Source organism: Staurois parvus, unplaced genomic scaffold, assembly GCF_062004578.1.
Source record: "Staurois parvus isolate SC_StPar_1 unplaced genomic scaffold, SC_StPar_1.0 ptg001665l, whole genome shotgun sequence".
NCBI lineage: Eukaryota > Metazoa > Chordata > Amphibia > Anura > Ranidae > Staurois > Staurois parvus.
The window spans coordinates 399,193-420,831 of record NW_028319461.1 but is presented as its reverse complement, the minus strand read 5'-3'; the positions used below and the strand labels follow the sequence as shown (position 1 = coordinate 420,831).

The 21,639-nt window shown below is 51.9% G+C and overlaps 1 protein-coding gene across 1 annotated transcript in view; it reads right to left on the bottom strand.

Annotated features, from left to right (window-relative positions):
* Positions 1-21,639, bottom strand: part of LOC149434830 (serine protease inhibitor A6-like) — a 40,872-nt gene that overhangs the window by 8,049 nt on the left and 11,184 nt on the right. The window contains exons 3-4 of the mRNA XM_089663327.1: positions 12,925-13,192; positions 10,185-10,335 (exon numbers count right to left, since the gene is read on the bottom strand). Of these exons, the coding sequence (XP_089519453.1) occupies positions 10,185-10,335; positions 12,925-13,192 (419 nt within the window). The remainder of the gene's footprint in view (positions 1-10,184; positions 10,336-12,924; positions 13,193-21,639) is intronic.

The window sequence follows — 21,639 nt, the reverse complement described above, 5'->3', positions numbered from 1 at the left end:
CAGGGACACAGAATTGTTACTCAGCGACAGACACATAATTGTTACTGAGTAACACAGAATTGTTACTGAGGGACACAGAATTGTTACTCAGGGACACAGAATTGTTACTCAGGGACAGACACAGAATTGTTACTGAGGGACACAGAATTGTTACTCAGGGACACAATTGTTACTCAGGGACACATAATTGTTACTCAGGGACAGACACAGAATTGTTACTGAGGGACACAGAATTGTTACTGAGGGACACAGAATTGTTACTCAGGGACACAGAATTGTTACTCAGGGACAGACACAGAATTGTTACTGAGGGACACAGAATTGTTACTGAGGGACACAGAATTGTTACTCAGGGACACAGAATTGTTACTCAGGGACAGACACAGAATTGTTACTGAGGGACACAGAATTGTTACTGAGGGACACAGAATTGTTACTCAAGGACAGACACAGAATTATTACTGAGGGACACAGAATTGTTACTCAGGGACACAGAATTGTTACTCAGGGACACAGAATTGTTACTCAGGGACACAGAATTGTTACTCAGGGACAGACACAGAATTGTTACTGAGGGACACAGAATTGTTACTGAGGGACACAGAATTGTTACTGAGGGACACAGAATTGTTACTCAGGGACAGACAAAGAATTGTTACTGAGGGACACAGAATTGTTACTGAGGGACACAGAATTGTTACTCAGGGACACAGAATTGTTACTCAGGGACAGACACAGAATTGTTACTGAGAGACACAGAATTGTTACTGAGGGACACAGAATTGTTACTGAGGGACACAGAATTGTTACTCAGGGACACAGAATTTTTTCTCAGGGACAGACACAGAATTGTTACTGAGGGACACAGAATTGTTACTGAGGGACACAGAATTGTTACTCAGGGACACAGAATTGTTTCTCAGGGACAGACACAGAATTGTTACTGAGGGACACAGAATTGTTACTGAGGGACACAGAATTGTTACTCAGGGACACAGAATTGTTACTCAGGGACAGACACAGAATTGTTACTGAGGGACACAGAATTGTTACTGAGGGACACAGAATTGTTACTGAGGGACACAGAATTGTTACTCAGGGACAGACACAGAATTGTTACTCAGGGACACAGAATTGTTACTGAGGGACACAGAATTGTTACTCAGGGACAGACACAGAATTGTTACTGAGGGACACAGAATTGTTACTCAGGGACACAGAATCGTTGAATTAAAGAGTATGTCAGACAACACGCAGAGGAGTGGCAAAGGAGGCAATGTTTCAGGAGCGAGCAGACGTGGCAGCAGAGGAAGGGGTCGAGGCAGCACTAGTCGCAGCCAGAGGCCAGTGCTCCCGGTGTCATCCAGCGGTCGTGTCTCCACCGACAACCCTGCCGTCATCGATTGGTTGGCTCGGTCGTCTTCCTCTTCCCAGGTCACCTCTGACACCTACAGCCAACGGTCGGTGTGTACGTCAGACACAACCGTTAGTTGGCATGGCCCGGGAGCAAGCCCACTGAAATCACGTGTCCTCTACCTGCCCCTGTCCTTTGCTGTTCCCTCACCAAGCGAAGTATCGCATGCTGTGGGCTCAGCCCCACTGTACAGTGAGGAAGAGCTAACAGAGGTCGGTCAGGAACGGGGGGAGACATCCACCTCTTCAGCAGCCAGGCGAAGAAGTACTGGCGAGGAGAGTGGCTCGGTAGCCGGTCTAGAGACAGGTCTGTCTCCTGACCCACACGCAGCCGAGAGGGCTAGTAGTGAGGCGGAGACCCTAATTGATGATGAGGAGGCTGATCGCACTTGGCAGCCTCGTCGTCATCAGGCTATTGCTTCCGCATCATCAGGAGAAGAGGGTGCCAGCTTGGCAGCGAGCAAAAGAGTCGGTGGGTTGCCCAGGAGGCAGCAGGGTCGCAGCAGTGTCAGTGGAGGCAAACGGCCACGGAGTAGAGCACCAGCTCCACTGCAGCCTACCACCACGGCCAGTAGTGGTGCCGGTGTGCACGGAGGAAGTAGCAGTCAGCCAGTGAGGAGTAGCGGGGGCAAAGTTTCCTACTCGGCGGTGTGGCAATTTTTCGTCAAGCCGCCCGAGGAAGTAAACGTAGCCGTATGTCGACTATGTGGCCAGAAAGTCAAGCGTGGCCAGGGGGCCCATGTTGGGACTACAGCGTTGCGTCAGCATATGCAGCGTCGCCATTCGGTGGCCTGGGAAAACCGTGATCAAGATACGGCGGTTCTGCTTGCCCCAGCCCCCGCTCCATCACCCGCTCCGTTACTTGCTCCGTCACCCGATGTCAATCGCCCTCTATCAGCCAGTCAAGGCTCCAACACCTCTGCTGAGGGGAGTTGTCGCTCGTTGGCATCTTCCGCTCGTTCAGATGCTCCTTCTCCTGCTACTCCTCTTCACGGATTCCGTCAGCAGTCTTTCTTGGAATCCGTTTCCAAGAGACAACAGTTTGCGAGCACGCACCCGACGGTGCAAAAGCTGAACGTCCTCCTGTCCAAGTTGCTGGTGCTGCAGTCCCTCCCTTTCCAAGTGGTGGACTCAGCACCTTTCCGAGAAATGATGGCTTGTGCCGCGCCGCGGTGGAGAGTGCCAAGCCGGCATTTCTTCGCCAAAAAGGCAGTGCCAGCCCTGCATTCACATGTAGAAGAGATGGTGGGCCAGTCTTTGAGCATGTCGGTCTCCGCCAAAGTGCACGGCAGCGCCGACGTGTGGAGCTGTAACTACGGTCAGGGACAGTACATGTCATTTACGGCCCACTGGGTGAACGTGGTGCCGGCACAGCCGCACCAGCAACTTGGACAGGTCACGACGCTTTTGCCTCCACGTTTGCACGTCCTTGGTCCAGCAAACATATCCGCCTCTACCACCTCTTCTTCCGCCGTGTCCTCAGCCGCCACCCCCGTGCCAAGTCCCATTACCCGACCGGCATATCACATGTGCAGGGCGCAACGGTGTCACGCTGTGCTGCACCTGGTATGCTTTGGCGAACGTAGTCACACAGGGGAGGAACTTCTGAGTGTAATGAACAGAGAAATCGACAGATGGCTGTCTCCGCGCAAACTGAAAATCGGAACCATGTTGAAAGACAACGGAAAGAACATGGTGTCTGCTCTGCGTCAAGGAAGGTTGTGCCATGTGCCATGCATGGCTCACGTGTTCAATCTGGTTGTCAAGCGGTTCCTAAAATCCACCATCCCACTGCAAGACATCCTTAAAATGTCACGTAAACTTTGCATGCATTTCAGCCATTCCTACACCGCAAAGCACACCCTCCTTGAGCTGCAGCGGCAGAACAGAATTCCACAGCATCGCCTGATCTGCGACGTTGCAACAAGGTGGAATTCAACACTACACATGTTAGACCGCCTTTACGAACAGCGAAAGGCCATCACCGATTTCCTGATGTTACAAGCGGATAAAGGTACTCCCCTGTGTAACTTCGATGTCAGCCATTGGCAGCTCATGCGTGACACCTGCCGCTTGCTCAGGCCCTTTGAGGAGGCCACGCTATTCGTGAGTCGGCAGGACTATGGGATGAACGACGTCATTCCTCTGTTGCACGTCCTGGAACAAATGCTGTTAACAATGGCTGGTCAGGGAGCGGTAGACGTGGCGCACAGATCTCAACGCCACATGACCCCTGTGGGGGCAGGACAGAAAGAAGAGGAGGAGGTAGAGGAGGACATTGGTGCTCAGGAATTATTGAGTGAAATGGGTGGTTTTTCCACTCAGAGGACAGGAGTGGAGGAGCAGGAGCATCTGGTAGAGGAGGAGGAGGAGGAGACAGAGGACCCAGAAGCACCGTGGCAGTATGCTGTGGAGATGGAGGCAGGGAGTCCCTCGCATTCCTTGGCACAAATGGCCCATAGCATGCTCGGTTGCTTGCGTAGCGACAGCCGAATAATAACCATCAGACAGAGGGATGACTTTTGGCTGTCCACCTTGTTGGACCCTCGCTACCATTCCAAAATGGTGGCCTTTTTCACACCTGCTGAGAGGGAGGCCAAAATAACGTACTATAAAAACCACCTATGTAGTCAGTTGGTCTCTGCCTTTCTGCGCCAACGTCCATCCTCAGACACTGTGGGCCCTGTGCGCTCGCGTTCCGCTGCCATGGCAGCAGGGGAGGGGTGGGGTGGTAGGAGCAGTGGCAGCTCCACCAGCAGCGGCTGCCTCAGTCTGCAGTTGATGATGAGTAGCTTTCTTTACCAGCGCAGTGAGGAAACTACTAACCAGCCGCAGCAGCAGCAGCAGCAGCATCAGGTGGACCTGGAGCAGGAGCTCAAACAACAGGCTTGGGCCTACTTGGACAGCACCCTGCCAACCGAGGTAGACAATCCCCTTGACTACTGGGCAACGAAACTTGACCTTTGGCCCCAACTAGCTGAATTTGCCCTTGAAAGGCTGTCATGCCCGGCCAGTAGCGTGGCATCGGAGCACGTGTTTAGTGCGGCAGGAGGTATTGTAACTCCGCGGAGGACACGACTGTCCACCCAAAGTGTGGAGAGACTCACGTTTGTGAAAATGAATCAGGCGTGGATTAGTCTGGATTTCAAACCACCAGTTCCTGACACAACTGACTAAATCCGCCATGAATCATGCCCCTGCCATGTGCCACTTTCAGGTCTCCTCACACTGCTGCTGGGTTTCATTTTGTCATAGGGTGCTGGCAGATTACAGGCCTCCCATTGCTGCTGCCAGGCCTGTAATCTGCCATGGGCCCCCGTACCGCCTCCTCATGCTGCTGCCAGGTCCAGAGTGTCTCATGGGTCCCTGTACGGCCTCCCATTGCTGCTGTCTCCATCGTCACACTCTGCCATGTGCCACTTTCAGGTCTCCTCACACTGCTGCTGGGTTCCATTTTGTCATAGAGTGCTGGCAGATTACGGGCGTCTCCCATTGCTGCTGCCAGGCCCCTAATCTGCCATGGGCCCCTTTACCGCCTCCTCATGCTGCTGCCAGGTCCACAGTGTCTCATGGGTCCCTGTACCGCCTCCCATTGCTGCTGTCTCCATCGCCACACTCTGCCATGTGCCACTTTCAGGTCTCCTCACACTGCTGGTGTGTTCCATTTTGTCATAGAGTGCTGGCAGATTGCGATCCTCCCATAGCTGCTGCCAGGCCCCTAATCTGCCATGGGCACCTGTACCGCCTCCTCATGCTGCTGCCAGGTCCACAGTGTCTCATGGGTCCCTGTACCGCCTCCCATTGCTGCTGTCTCCATCGCCACACTCTGCCATGTGCCACTTTCAGGTCTCCTCATACTGCTGGTGGGTTTCCATTTTGTCATAGGGTGCTGTATGGCCTCCCATTGCTGCTGCCAGGCCTGTAATCTGCCATGGGCCCCCGTACCGACTCCTCATGCTGCTGCCAGGCCGGTAATCTGTCATGGGCCCCTGTTGTCGCTTGTTGGCATATTCCGCTCGTTCAGATGCTCCTTCTCCTGCTACTCCTCTTCACGGATTCCGTCAGCAGTCTTTCTTGGAATCCGTTTCCAAGAGACAACAGTTTGCGATCACGCACCCGACGGTGCAGAAGCTGAAAGTCCTCCTGTCCAAGTTGCTGCTGCCAGGCCCGTAATCTGTCATGCGCCCCTGTACCGCCTCCTCATGCTGCTGCCAGGTCCAGAGTGTGTCATGGGCCCCCGTACCGACTCCTCATGCTGCTGCCAGGCCCGTAATCTGTCATGGGCCCCTGTACCGCCTCCTCATGCTGCTGCCAGGTCCAGAGTGTATCATGGGTCCCTGTACGGCCTCCCATTGCTGCTGCCAGGCCCGTAATCTGCCATGGGCCCCCGTACCGACTCCTCATGCTGCTGCCAGGCCCGTAATCTGTCATGGGCCCCTGTACCGCCTCCTCATGCTGCTGCCAGGTCCAGAGTGTGTCATGGGTCCCTGTACGGCCTCCCAGTGCTGCTGCCAGGCCCGTAATCTGCCATGGGCCCCCGTACCGACTCCTCATGCTGCTGCCAGGCCAGTAATCTGTCATGGGCCCCTGTACCGCCTCCTCATGCTGCTGCCAGGTCCAGAGTGTGTCATGGGTCCCTGTACGGCCTCCCATTGCTGCTGCCAGGCCCGTAATCTGCCATGGGCCCCCATACCGACTCCTCATGCTGCTGCCAGGCCCGTAATCTGTCATGGGCCCCTGTACCGCCTCCTCATGCTGCTGCCAGGTCCACAGTGTCTCATGGGTCCCTGTACCGCCTCCCATTGCTGCTGTCTCCATCGCCACACTCTGCCATGTGCCACTTTCAGGTCTCCTCACACTGCTGCTGGGTTCCATTTTGTCATAGAGTGCTGGCAGATTACGGGGCTCCCATTGCTGCTGCCAGGCCCCTAATCTGCCATGGGCCCCTGTACCGCCTCCTCATGCTGCTGCCAGGTCCACAGTGTCTCATGGGTCCCTGTACCGCCTCCCATTGCTGCTGTCTCCATCGCCACACTCTGCCATGTGCCACTTTCAGGTCTCCTCACACTGCTGCTGGGTTCCATTTTGTCATAGAGTGCTGGCAGATTACGGGGCTCCCATTGCTGCTGCCAGGCCCCTAATCTGCCATGGGCCCCTGTACCGCCTCCTCATGCTGCTGCCAGGTCCACAGTGTCTCATGGGTCCCTGTACCGCCTCCCATTGCTGCTGTCTCCATCGTCACACTCTGCCATGTGCCACTTTCAGGTCTTCTCACACTGCTGGTGGATTTCCATTTTGTCATAGGGTGCTGTATGGCCTCCCATTGCTGCTGCCAGGCCCGTAATCTGCCATGTGCCCCCGTACCGACTCCTCATGCTGCTGCCAGGCCGGTAATCTGTCATGGGCCCCTGTTGTCGCTTGTTGGAATATTCCGCTCGTTCAGATGCTCCTTCTCCTGCTACTCCTCTTCACGGATTCCGTCAGCAGTCTTTCTTGGAATCAGTTTCCAAGAGACAACAGTTTGCGAGCACGCACCCGACGTGCAGAAGATGAACGTCCTCCTGTCCAAGTTGCTGCTGCCAGGCCCGTAATCTGTCATGCGCCCCTGTACCGCCTCCTCATGCTGCTGCCAGGTCCAGAGTGTGTCATGGGCCCCCGTACCGACTCCTCATGCTGCTGCCAGGCCCGTAATCTGTCATGGGCCCCTGTACCGACTCCTCATGCTGCTGCCAGGCCCCTAATCTGCCATGGGCCCCTTTACCGCCTCCTCATGCTGCCGCCAGGTCCACAGTGTCTCATGGGTCCCTGTACCGCCTCCCATTACTGCTGTCTCCATCGTCACACTCTGCCATGTGCCACTTTCAGGTCTCCTCACACTGCTGGTGGGTTCCATTTTGTCATAGGGTGCTGTATGGCCTCCCATTGCTGCTGCCTCCACCGCCACACTGTGGCTCCACACTCTGGTTTTGGCCCCGTGACTGGCCAAATGAGTGAAGTGTGCGGTGATTCTAAGATCGACGGCACTCATCTGCATGTCATACTGACTGACAGTATTATTTCTCTTCCCCAGCAGACTCCAAGGGCATTTAAATTAAAGGTACAGTGTTCTGCACTAATATAAAGGCTCTCTGAAGCCTAGAAACACCCTTTTATAAGTTAAATTCGCAGCGAATATATTCGGCTCGAAGCAAATTTATTCCGCGAATTCGGCGAATCAGCCGAACCGAATTTTTGAATAATTCGCTCATCTCTACCAATAATGGTGCACTATTTCTCCCACTGATACCAATGATGGGGCACTATTCCCCCCACTGACACCAATGATAGGGCACTATTCCTCCCACTGACACCAATGAAGAGGCACTATTCCTCCCATTGACACCAATGATGGGGCACTATTCCTCCCACTGATACCAATGATGGGGCACTATTCCCCCCACTGACACCAATGATGGGGCACTATTCCTCCCATTAACACCAATAAAGAGGCACTATTCCTCCCACTGACACCAATGATGGGGCACTATTCCTCCCACTGACACCAACAATGGGGCACTATTCCTCCCAATGATACCAATGATGGGGCACTATTCCTCCCACTGACACCAATGATGGGACACTATTCCTCCCACTGATACCAATGATGGGGCACTATTCCTCCCACTGACACCAATGATGGGGCACTATTCCTCCCACTGACACCAATGATGGGGCACTATTCCTCCACTGATACCAATGATGGGGCACTATTCCTCCCACTGACACCAATGATGGGGCACTATTCCTCCCACTAACACCAATGATGGGGCACTATTCCTCCCACTGACACCAATGATGGGGCACTATTCCTCCCTCTGACACCAACAATGGGGCGTTATTCCTCCCACTGATACCAATGATGGTATCACTATTCCTCTCACTGACACCAATGATGGGGCACTATTCCTGCCACTGGCACCAATGATGGGGCACTATTCCTCCCTCTGACACCAATGATGGGGCACTATTCTTCCCTCTGACACCAATGATGGGGCACTATTCCTCCCTCTGACACCAATGATGGGGCACTATTCATCCCTCTGACACCAATGATGGGGCACTATTCCTCCCTCTGACACCAATGATGGGGCGCTATTCCTCCCTCTGATACCAACAATGGGGCGTTATTCCTCCCACTGATACCAATGATGGGGCACTATTCCTGCCACTGACACCAATGATGGGGCACTATTCCTCCCACTGACACCAATGATGGGACACTATTCTTCCAACTGACACCAATGATGGGGCACTATTCCTCCCACTGACACCAATGATGGGGCACTATTCCTCCACTGATACCAATGATGGGGCACTATTCCTCCCACTGACACCAATGATGGGGCACTATTCCTCCCACTAACACCAATGATGGGGCACTATTCCTCCCACTGACACCAATGATGGGGCACTATTCCTCCCTCTGACACCAACAATGGGGCGTTATTCCTCCCACTGATACCAATGATGGTATCACTATTCCTCTCACTGACACCAATGATGGGGCACTATTCCTGCCACTGGCACCAATGATGGGGCACTATTCCTCCCTCTGACACCAATGATGGGGCACTATTCTTCCCTCTGACACCAATGATGGGGCACTATTCCTCCCTCTGACACCAATGATGGGGCACTATTCATCCCTCTGACACCAATGATGGGGCACTATTCCTCCCTCTGACACCAATGATGGGGCACTATTCCTCCCACTGACATAAAAAATGGGGCACTCTTCCCCCCACTGACACTAATGATGGGGTATTATTCCTCCCTCTGACACCAATAATGGTGCACTATTTCTCCCACTGATACCAATGATGGGGCACTATTCCCCCCACTGACACCAATGATGGGGCACTTTTCCTCCCACTAACACCAATGAAGAGGCACTATTCCTCCCATTGACACCAATGATGGGGCACTATTCCTCCCACTGATACCAATGATGGGGCACTATTCCTCCCACTGACACCAATGATGGGGCACTACTCCTCCACTGATACCACTGATGGGGCACTATTCCTCCCTCTGACACCAATGACGGGGCACTATTTCTCTCACTGACACCAATGACGGGCACTATTCCTCCCACTGATACCAATGATGGTATCACTATTCCTCTCACTGACACCAATGATGGGGCACTATTCCTGCCACTGGCACCAATGATGGGGCACTATTCCCCCCTCTGACACCAATGATGGGGCACTATTCCTCCCACTGATGCCAATGATGGGACACTATTCCTACCTCTGACACCATTGATGGGGCACTATTCATCCCTCTGACACCAATGATGGGGCGTTATTCCTCCCACTGATACCAATGATGGGGCACTATTCCTCCCACTGACACCAATGATGGGGCACTATTCCTCCCACTGATACCAATGATGGGGCACTATTCCTCCCACTGACACCAATGATGGGGCACTATTCCTGCCACTAACACCAATGATGGGGCACTATTCCTCCCTCTGACACCAATGATGGGGCACTATTCCTCCCACTGACACCAATGATGGGGCACTATTCCTTCCTCTGACACCAATGATGGGGCACTATTCCTCCCACTGACCACAATCCGGCCCCCTTGAAGCCTGAAGTCCAGTAAACTGGCCCTTTGAATGACAAGTCTGGAGCCCCCCCCCCCCCGCTCTATAGGGATGGCGCCTGTTATAGGATTACCATACTTCATCCACATATTAAATATAAAAGGAAGATACTCACTGAGGAAACTCTGAACTTCTCTTTCTTTGAGATCCCGGAGAAGTCGGCGCTGTTCTCATTGAACATAATCCCGAAGCCCATGTGTCGCAATGCGCGATCCACCCTCACCTGGGTGTTGAAGGTCATTTTGGGTAAGAAGAGCTCCACCAAACTGTGAAGGAAAATACACATCGGTGTCTGTATCAGCGACACCAACCATCCCCCGCTCTCCCAATGAGGCAAAAAAAGTGTTTCAAAGCTACAGCGACCCCATCAGCCAATCAGAATGAGCCGATCTGACCCCATCAGCCAATCAGAATGAGCCGATCTGACCCCATCAGCCAATCAGAATGAGCCGATCTGATCTGATTCTAAGGTTTAAAGTTGAATTGAAGGAAACCAGAGATAAGGCGCCTTGAAGAAGTCTTCCTCTTCCTTGACATTTTCACATTTTGTCATGTGACAACCAAAAACGTCAATCCATTTTATTGGGGTTTTATGTGATAGACCGACACAGAGTGGCACATCATTGTGAAGTGGAAGGAAAACCTAACCCTGCTTTAAACTTCTCCACAACTTTATCCCTGACCTGTCTTGTGTGTTCTTTGGCCTTCATAATGCTGTTCCTTCACTAATGTTCTCTAACAAACCTCTGAGGGCTTCACAGAACAGCTGTATTTATACTGAGATCACATGACACACAGGGGGACTCTATGTACTAATAGGGAAATTCTGAAGGCAATCGGTTCCACTAGATTCTAGTTAGGGGTATCAGAGTATAGGGGCTTTCTTTCAACGATGGCTTTCTTCCATAAAGGCCAGATTTGCGGAGTGCACGACTAATAGTTGTCCTGAGGACAGATTCTCCTCCCTGAGCTGTGATCTCTGTAGCTCCTCCGGAGTTCCCATGGGCCTCTTGGCTGCTTCTCTGATGAACGCTCTCCTTGCCCGGCCTGTCAGTTTAGGTGGACGGCCATGTCTTGGTAGGTTGGCAGTTGTGCCGTACTCCTTCCATTTTCAGATGATGGATTGAACACAGTGCTCCGTGAGATGCTCAAAGTTTGGGAATTTTTTTAATAACCAAACCCTGCTTTCGACTTCTCCACGACTTTATCCCTGACCTGTCTGGTGTGTTCCTTGGCCTTCGTGATGCTGTTTGTTCACTAATGTTCTCTAACAAACCTCTGAGGGCTTCACAGAACAGCTGGATTTATACTGAGATCACATGACACACAGCGGGACTCTGTTTATTAATTAGGTGAATTCTGAAGGCAATTGGTTCCACTAGATTTTAGTTAGGGGTGTCAGAGTAAATGGAGCTGAATACAAATGCCGCCACACTTCTCACAGATTTATTGGTCACAAATGTTGGAAACAATTTCTCATTTTCCTTCCACTTCACAATTATGTGCCACTTTGTGTCCATCACATCCAATCCCAATCAATACATTGTAACATGACAACATCCGGGGGAGCGGATACAGTGAATGCGGGGTCCGGGGAGAGCGGATATAGTGAATGCGGGGTCCGGGGAGAGCGGATATAGTGAATGCGGGGTCCGGGGAGAGCGGATATAGTGAATGTGGGGTCCGGGGAGAGCGGATATAGTGAATGCGGGGTCCCGGGAGAGCGGATATAGTGAATGCGGGGTCCCGGTAGAGCGGATATAGTGAATGCGGGGTCCGGGGAGAGCGGATATATTGAATGCGGGGTCCGGGGAGAGCGGATATAGTGAATGTGGGGTCCGGGGAGAGCGGATATAGTGAAAGCGGGGTCCAGGGAGAGCGGATATAGTGAATGCTGGGTCCAGGGAGAGTGGATATAGTGAATGCGGGGTCCGGGGAGAGCGGGTATAGTGAATTCAGGGTCCAGGGAGAGCGGATATAGTGAATGCGGGGTCCCGGGAGAGCCGATATAGTGAATGCGGGGTCTGGGGAGAGCGGATATAGTGAATGCGGGGTCCAGGGAGAGCGGATATAGTGAATGCAGGGTCCGGGGAGAGCGGATATAGTGAATGCGGGGTCCAGGGAGAGTGGATATAGTGAATGCGGGGTCCGGGGAGAGCGGGTATAGTGAATGCGGGGTCCCGGGAGAGCGGATATAGTGAATGCGGGGTCTGGGGAGAGCGGATATAGTGAATGCGGGGTCCGGGGAGAGCGTATATAGTGAATGCAGAGTCCGGGGAGCGCGGATATAGTGAATGCGGGGTCCGGGGAGAGCGGATATAGTGAATGCGGGGTCCGGGGAGAACGGATATAGTGAATGCGGGGTCTGGGGAGAGCGGATATAGTGAATGCGGGGTCCGGGGAGAACGGATATAGTGAATGCGGGGTCCGGGGAGAGGGGATATAGTGAATGCGGGGTCCAAGGAGAACGGATATAGTAAATGCGGGGTCCGGGGAGAGCGGATATAGTGAATGCGGGGTCCGGGGAGAGCGGATATAGGGAATGCAGGGTCCGGGAAGAGCGGATATAGTGAATGCAGGGTCTGGGGAGAGCGGATATAGTGAATGCGGGGTCCGGGGAGAGCGGATATAGTGAATGCGGGGTCCGGGGTTTGTTCCATACAAATCAGTTGCTGTCCTGCCCCCTACAGCCCATAATGGGTATACCCCGTCACCATCCTGCTGGCGTTGTCAGTTGATCCTGCGTTCACCCAGCAGACATCACGCTGCACGTTGCACTTTGTACGATCATTTGGCTGATCCCTCTAACAACATTCAAACTGCTGAGTTCTGTTGTAAACAACTGTCATGCATACCTGGTACTCAATGAGCTCAAGTATTTTTGAATCAGCTGGGGGGTCAGTAATTGCTCCACGCGGAGCAGGTTACCCAGTCTCGGTACGATGAGGAGAAGGGCGGTGTTCTCGGCGTACGGCATCTCCAGCACATTGACATCCAGCTTTCTGTCCTTGTACGTCTTATAGAGTCCCCTCCGGCGCATCATTGGCATTAGGATTGGTGGAAATCGACTCCCAAATTCTTTTTCCTCTGTATTTTGTTTGTCAAACTGTCCTTTCCATTTCCCTGGAGGAACAGAAAAAAAATGTTTCCTTTAATGGTAAACTATAGTGGTTTGGGATCGTTGTATTCTATAGACATGCGCGGTTCGGTTTGATCCGAATAGAAATATGGACAAAATTGTCATTATTCCGGGATTGAAAAGTATCTGAATTTCCAAACTACAAAAGTGGCAAATTATAAAAAATCAGAAATAACAAAAAGGAAGTTTTGTCAAAAATTTTAATTGAATTCCAAAAGAATTCAGAATTGATTTAAAAAAGAATTTGAAATCAAATTCGGAAAAACAAATTTGAACTATAAACATATTGCAGACTATTGCTGATTTCCCTCAAGACTGTGTTAGTGTTAGAATATATCCATCTTCCGAAATTCCAAATAGAATAGAATAAAATAGAAATAATATAACCGTCATTTAAAATTTGATTTTTAAATAGAATAGAATAAAAAAATAAAAGAATATAGCTATCTTCCGAAATTCGAATTTCGAAAAGAACAGAATAAAAACAGAATAGAATTGAAAATAAAATAAAAGAATAGAAAATAAAGGAATAGATAGAATAGAAAATAATAGCATAGAAGAAAATAGAATAGAATGGAATAAAATAGAAAGAATATACTTTGTTATAATATGTCTCGAACCCTTCTGGAGCATCCTAGGAGTTACTCTCCAAGTCTTCCCTTACCTACTCCCCACTTCTACTCAACCCCCCCCCTTCTCCCCTTACCCCTTCACACTTGTTTTTCTCTTCTCTTTTCCTGCCCCCCCCCCCCCAATTTTGGAGAGAGCACCCCCTGAACCAGATTGTACTATGCCTATATATGAGTATATAAGTCTACATACAGTTTTGTCCTCCTTCTACCATCCAAGCTGTTGCATTTTATATTTTTGTGCTTTTCTCCCCCCCTTTACATGGACATCATACCTGTTTCTACTAATTGTCCCGTTCAAATGTCTATGGCTTGTCCCATGCCTATGTTTCCATCCCCTTTATAATTAATAAAATATTTGAACAAGAAAATAGAAAGAATATAACCGTCATTTGAAATTTGAATTTTAAATAGAATAGAATAAAAAAAAATGAAAGAATATAGCCGTCTTCCAAGATTCGAACTTCCAAAAGAATAGGATTTAATACAATAGAATAGAAAGGAACAAAATAAAACAGAATATAATAAAATAGAATAGAATATAAAGGAACAGAACAGAAAATAAAAGAATAGAACAGATTAGAATAGAATCAAATAAAATAGAAATAATAATATAGCCATTTTCTAAAATTCGAATTTCGAAAAGAATTGAACAAAACATAATGTAATAGAGTAGAAAAGAATAAAATACATTAGAATACAATTGAATAGAATAAATGCCAAAAGTGTGCTAGGGCCCATTTACACTTCTACATTGCAGTAATGTGTGGCGGGACCACCAGGAAAATAAAAACAGAAATAAAGAATAGAAAGAAAAATAAGGAGAAAACAATTATGAAAACACATATACATATATATATATATACAGTTGTGCTCAAAATTTTTCCTCCCCCGGCAGAAATTGTGAAATTTTGGCATTGATATTGAAAATCTGACGGATCTGCCAATAAATGCTCTTTTATTGAAGGATGATGATCATATGAAGCCATTTATTATCAGATGGTTGTTTGGCTCCTTTTTAACCACTTCCAGTCCGGACACTTTTACCCCCTTCCTGACCAGGGCAATTTTCAGCTTTTAGCGCTATCACACTTTGGATGACAATTGCGCGGTCATGCAACACTGTACCCAAATGAATTTTTTACCATTTTTTTGAGACAGATAAAGCTTTATTTTGGTGGTATTTATTCACCACTGAGATTTGTTTTTTTTTTGCTATGTAAATGAAATGTCTAAAAATTTTGAAAAAAAGTGTTTTTTTTTATAAAATTTTGCAAATAAATAATATTTCATCATAAATCTTAGCCAAAACTTATTCCGTTATCTTTTTAGTAAAAAAAAAAAAATCCAAATTAGTTTATAAGCAAAAATTATAATTTTTAAACATTTTTTTTTACATTTTTATTTTATTTTTTTATATTATTATTTTTTATTTATTTTTATTTTTTTTACATACTGTCACCCTAGCAGTACAGTGACACTGTACTACTTGTCGGAGGTGATGAAGATTTTTTTTTTTTTTTTACACTGATTGCTTTTACACCCATATAGGATATAAAAGCAATCATTTCTCTTTCTCTCTGTGTGCATTCTTGCACTCATTGAGAATTACTGAGTGAGCTGTGATTGGTCACAGCTTGTCACATGGTACAAGGCTGTTGTGAATAGCCTTGTACCATGTGACCTCTGTGATCATTCACAGATTTCACACGTAGTAAGCAATGATGTCACAAGTGACATCTTGCTTACTACTTTGCATGTGATCACTGATTGGCCAATCAGTGATCACATGATCGGGACCTCGTACAGAGGTCCCGTCCGACGATCGGTGTTTCACTGTGTCCGGAGGACAGAGCGGGCACCGGATCGCGGTACTGCGCGCTCCCAGGGAGCGCGCACAAGCAGGGTGCTGGGAGGCCGTTTATAGATGGCCACCCGACCCTGCACTGCCACCGTCCGGCCGTTTATATGCAACGGCCGGACGGAAAGTGGTTAAATCCTAATGATAACAGAAATCACCCAAATGGCCTGGATCTGAAGTCTCCACCCCTGCATCAGAAGTCTCCGCCCCCTGGAATGTTTGGCCTTGTGTTCCCTTGTGTGTCTGTACCAAGGCCAAACATTCCAGGGGGCAAAGACTTCTGATCCAGGGGGTGGAGACTTCTGATCCGGGGGTGGAGACTTCTGATCCAGGGGGCGGAGACTTCTGATTTGGGCCATTTGGGTGATTTCTGTTATCAATATGATTTAAAAAGGAGCCAAACAACCATCTGATAATAAATGGCTTCATATGATCATCATTAGAGATGAGCGAAGAAATGAAAAATTCGATTCGACTGATTCGGCGAATTCGTGGACAATATTCGATTCGACTCGAATAAATTCGCTGTGAATTTAACTTAAAAAAGGGTGTTTCTAGGCTTCAGAGAGACTTAATATTAGTGCAGAACACTGTACCTTTAATTTAAATGCCCTTGGAGTCTGCTGGGGAAGAGAAATAATACTGTCAGTCAGTATGACATGCAGATGAGTGCCGTCGATCTTAGAATCACCGCACACTTCGCTCATTTGGGCAGTCACGGGGCCAAAACCAGTGTTTGGAGCCACAGTGTGGCGGTGGAGCCAGCAGCAATGGGAGGCCATACAGCACCCTATGACAAAATGGAACCCAGCAGCAGTGTGAGGAGACCTGAAAGTGGCACATGGCAGAGTGGGAGCAATGGGAGGCGGTACAGGGACCCAGGTCACACTGTGGGCCCAGCAGCAGCGTGACCAGGCGGTACGGGGGCCCATGGCCGATATGGGGCCTGGCGGCACCAATGGAAGGCCTGTAATCTGCCAGCAACCTATGACAAAATGGACAACCGCAGGAGTGTGAGGAGATTTCAAAGTGGCACATGGCAGAGTGGAAGCAATGGGAGGCCGTACAGGGACCCAGGTCACACTGTGGGCTCAGCAGCAGCGTGACCAGGTGGTACGGGGGCCCATGGCCGATATGGGGCCTGGCGGCACCAATGGAAGGCCTGTAATCTGCCAGCAACCTATGACAAAATGGACAACCGCAGGAGTGTGAGGAGATTTCAAAGTGGCACATGGCAGAGTGGAAGCAATGGGAGGCCGTACAGGGACCCAGGTCACACTGTGGGACCAGCAGCAGCGTGACCAGGCGGTACGGGGGCCCATGGCCGATATGGGGCCTGGCGGCACCAATGGAAGGCCTGTAATCTGCCAGCAACCTATGACAAAATGGACAACCGCAGGAGTGTGAGGAGATTTCAAAGTGGCACATGGCAGAGTGGAAGCAATGGGAGGCCGTACAGGGACCCAGGTCACACTGTGGGCTCAGCAGCAGCGTGACCAGGAGGTACGGGGGCCCATGGCCAATATGGGGCCTGGCGGCACCTATGGAAGGCCGCTAATCTGCCAGCAACCTATGACAAAATGGAAAACCGCAGGAGTGTAAGGAGACCTCAAAGAGGCACATGGCAGAGTGGAAGCAATGGGAGGCCGTACAGGGACCCAGGTCACACTGTGGGCCCAGCAGCAGCGTGACCAGGCGGTACGGGGGCCCATGGCCGATTTGGGGCCTGGCGGCACCTATGGGAGGCCTGTAACCTGCCAGCAACCTATGACAAAATGGAAAACCGCAGGAGTGTGAGGAGACCTCAAAGTGGCACATGGCAGAGTGGGAGCAATGGGAGGCGGTACAGGGACCCAGGTCACACTGTGGGACCAGCATCAGCGTGACCAGGCGGTACGGGGGCCCATGGCCGATTTGACCTCGTTCATCCCATAGTCCTGCCGACTCACGAATAGTGTGGCCTCCTCAAAGGGCCTGAGCAAGCGCAGGTGTCACGCATGAGCTGCCAATGGCTGACATCTAAGTTACACAGGGAGTACCTTTATCCGCTTTTAACATCAGGAAATCTGTGATGGCCTTTTGCTGTTCGTAAAGGCGGTCTAACATATGTAGGGTTGAATTCCACCTTGTTGCAACGTCAAAGCATGAGGAGTCGGTACGGGGGCCCATGGCAGATTACGTGCCTGGCAGCAGCAATGGGAGGCCCGTAATCTTACAGCAACCTATGTCAAAAAATTGAACACACCAGCAGTGTGAGGAGACCTCAAAGTGGCACATGGCAGAGTGGGAGCAATGGGAGGCGGTACAGGGACCCAGGTCACACTGTGGGCTCAGCAGCAGCGTGACCAGGCGGTACGGGGGCCCATGGCCGATTTGGGGCCTGGCGGCACCTATGGGAGGCCTGTAATCTGCCAGCAACCTATGACAAAATGGAAAACCGCAGGAGTGTGAGGAGACCTCAAAGTGGCACATGGCAGAGTGGAAGCAATGGGAGGCCGTACAGGGACCCAGGTCACACTGTAGGACCAGCAGCAGCGTGACCAGGCGGTACGGGGGCCCATGGCCGATTTGGGGCCTGGCGGCACCTATGGGAGGCCTGTAATCTGCCAGCAACCTATGACAAAATGGAAAACCGCAGGAGTGTGAGGAGACCTCAAAGTGGCACAAGCAGAGTGGGAGCAATGGGAGGCCGTACAGGGACCCAGGTCACACTGTGGGCTCAGCAGCAGCGTGACCAGGTGGTACGGGGGCCCATGGCCGATTTGGGGCCTGGCGGCACCTATAGGAGGCCTTTAATCTGCCAGCAACCTATGACAAAATGGAAAACCGCAGGAGTGTGAGGAGACCTCAAAGTGGCACATGGTAGAGTGGGAGCAATGGGAGGCCGTACAGGGACCCAGGTCACACTGTGGGCCCAGCAGCAGCGTGACCAGGCGGTACGGGGGCCCATGGCCGATTTGGGGCCTGGCGGCACCTATGGGAGGCCCGTAATCTGCCAGCACCCTATGACAAAATGGAACCCTGGGCAGGGGCAGGCAGAACCGCCGTATCTTTATCACGGTTTTCCCTTGCCACCGAATGGCGACGCTGCATATGCTGACGCAACGCTGTAGTGCCAACATGGGCCCCCTGGCCACGCTTGACTTTCTGGCCACATAGTCGACATACGGCTACGTTTACTTCCTCGGGCGGCTTGACGAAAACTTGCCACACCGCCGAGTAGGAAACTTTGCACCCGCTACTCCTCACTGGCTGACTGCTACTTCCTCCGTGCACACCGGTACCACTACTGGCCGTGGTGGTAGGCTGCAGTGGAGCTGGTGCTCTACTCCGTGGCCGTTTGCCTCCACTGACACTGCTGCGACCCTGCTGCCTCCTGGCAGCAACAATGGGAGGCCGTACAGGGACCCAGGTCACACTGTGGGCTCAGCAGCAGCGTGACCAGGCGGTACGGGGGCCCATGGCCGATTTGGGGCCTGGCGGCACCTATGGGAGGCCTTTAATCTGCCAGCAACCTATGACAAAATGGAAAACCGCAGGAGAGTGAGGAGACCTCAAAGTGGCACATGGCAGAGTGGAAGCAATGGGAGGCCGTACAGGGACCCAGGTCACACTGTGGGACCAGCAGCAGCGTGACCAGGCGGTACGGGGGCCCATGGCCGATTTGGGGCCTGGCGGCACCTATGGAAGGCCTGTAATCTGCCAGCAACCTATGACAAAATGGAAAAACGCAGGAGTGTGAGGAGACCTCAAAGTGGCACATGGCAGAGTGGAAGCAATGGGAGGCCGTACAGGGACCCAGGTCACACTGTGGGACCAGCAGCAGCGTGACCAGGCGGTACGGGGGCCCATGGCCGATATGGGGCCTGGCGGCACCTATGGAAGGCCTGTAATCTGCCAGCAACCTATGACAAAATGGAAAACCGCAGGAGTGTGAGGAGACCTCAAAGTGGCACATGGCAGAGTGGAAGCAATGGGAGGCCGTACAGGGACCCAGGTCACACTGTGAGACCAGCAGCAGCGTGACCAGGCGGTACGGGGGCCCATGGCCGATTTGGGGCCTGGCGGCACCTATGGAAGGCCTGTAATCTGCCAGCAACCTATGACAAAATGGAAAACCGCAGGAGTGTGAGGAGACCTCAAAGTGGCACATGGCAGAGTGGAAGCAATGGGAGGCCGTACAGGGACCCAGGTCACACTGTGGGACCAGCAGCAGCGTGACCAGGCGGTACGGGGGCCCATGGCCGATTTGGGGCCTGGCGGCACCTATGGAAGGCCTGTAATCTGCCAGCAACCTATGACAAAATGGAAAACCGCAGGAGTGTGAGGAGACCTCAAAGTGGCACATGGCAGTGGGAGCAATGGGAGGCCGTACAGGGACCCAGGTCACACTGTGGGCTCAGCAGCAGCGTGACCAGGCAGTACGGGGGCCCATGGCCGATTTGGGGCCTGGCGGCACCTATAGGAGGCCTTTAATCTGCCAGCAACCTATGACAAAATGGAAAACCGCAGGAGTTTGAGGAGACCTCAAAGTGGCACATGGTAGAGTGGGAGCAATGGGAGGCCGTACAGGGACCCAGGTCACACTGTGGGCCCAGCAGCAGCGTGACCAGGCGGTACGGGGGCCCATGGCCGATTTGGGGCCTGGCGGCACCTATGGGAGGCCCGTAATCTGCCAGCACCCTATGACAAAATGGAACCCTGGGCTGGGGCAGGCAGAACCGCCTTATCTTTATCACGGTTTTCCCAGGCCACCGAATGGCGACGCTGCATATGCTGACGCAACGCTGTAGTCCCAACATGGGCCCCCTGGCCACGCTTGACTTTCTGGCCACATAGTCGACATACGGCTACGTTTACTTCCTCGGGCGGCTTGACGAAAACTTGCCACACCGCCGAGTAGGAAACTTTGCACCCGCTACTCCTCACTGGCTGACTGCTACTTCCTCCGTGCACACCGGCACCACTACTGGCCGTGGTGGTAGGCTGCAGTGGAGCTGCTGCTCTACTCCGTGGCCGTTTGCCTCCACTGACACTGCTGCGACCCTGCTGCCTCCTGGCAGCAACAATGGGAGGCCGTACAGGGACCCAGGTCACACTGTGGGCTCAGCAGCAGCGTGACCAGGCGGTACGGGGGCCCATGGCCGATTTGGGGCCTGGCGGCACCTATGGGAGGCCTTTAATCTGCCAGCAACCTATGACAAAATGGAAAACCGCAGGAGAGTGAGGAGACCTCAAAGTGGCACATGGCAGAGTGGAAGCAATGGGAGGCCGTACAGGGACCCAGGTCACACTGTGGGACCAGCAGCAGCGTGACCAGGCGGTACGGGGGCCCATGGCCGATTTGGGGCCTGGCGGCACCTATGGAAGGCCTGTAATCTGCCAGCAACCTATGACAAAATGGAAAAACGCAGGAGTGTGAGGAGACCTCAAAGTGGCACATGGCAGAGTGGAAGCAATGGGAGGCCGTACAGGGACCCAGGTCACACTGTGGGACCAGCAGCAGCGTGACCAGGCGGTACGGGGGCCCATGGCCGATATGGGGCCTGGCGGCACCTATGGAAGGCCTGTAATCTGCCAGCAACCTATGACAAAATGGAAAACCGCAGGAGTGTGAGGAGACCTCAAAGTGGCACATGGCAGAGTGGAAGCAATGGGAGGCCGTACAGGGACCCAGGTCACACTGTGGGACCAGCAGCAGCGTGACCAGGCGGTACGGGGGCCCATGGCCGATTTGGGGCCTGGCGGCACCTATGGAAGGCCTGTAATCTGCCAGCAACCTATGACAAAATGGAAAACCGCAGGAGTGTGAGGAGACCTCAAAGTGGCACATGGCAGAGTGGAAGCAATGGGAGGCCGTACAGGGACCCAGGTCACACTGTGGGACCAGCAGCAGCGTGACCAGGCGGTACGGGGGCCCATGGCCGATTTGGGGCCTGGC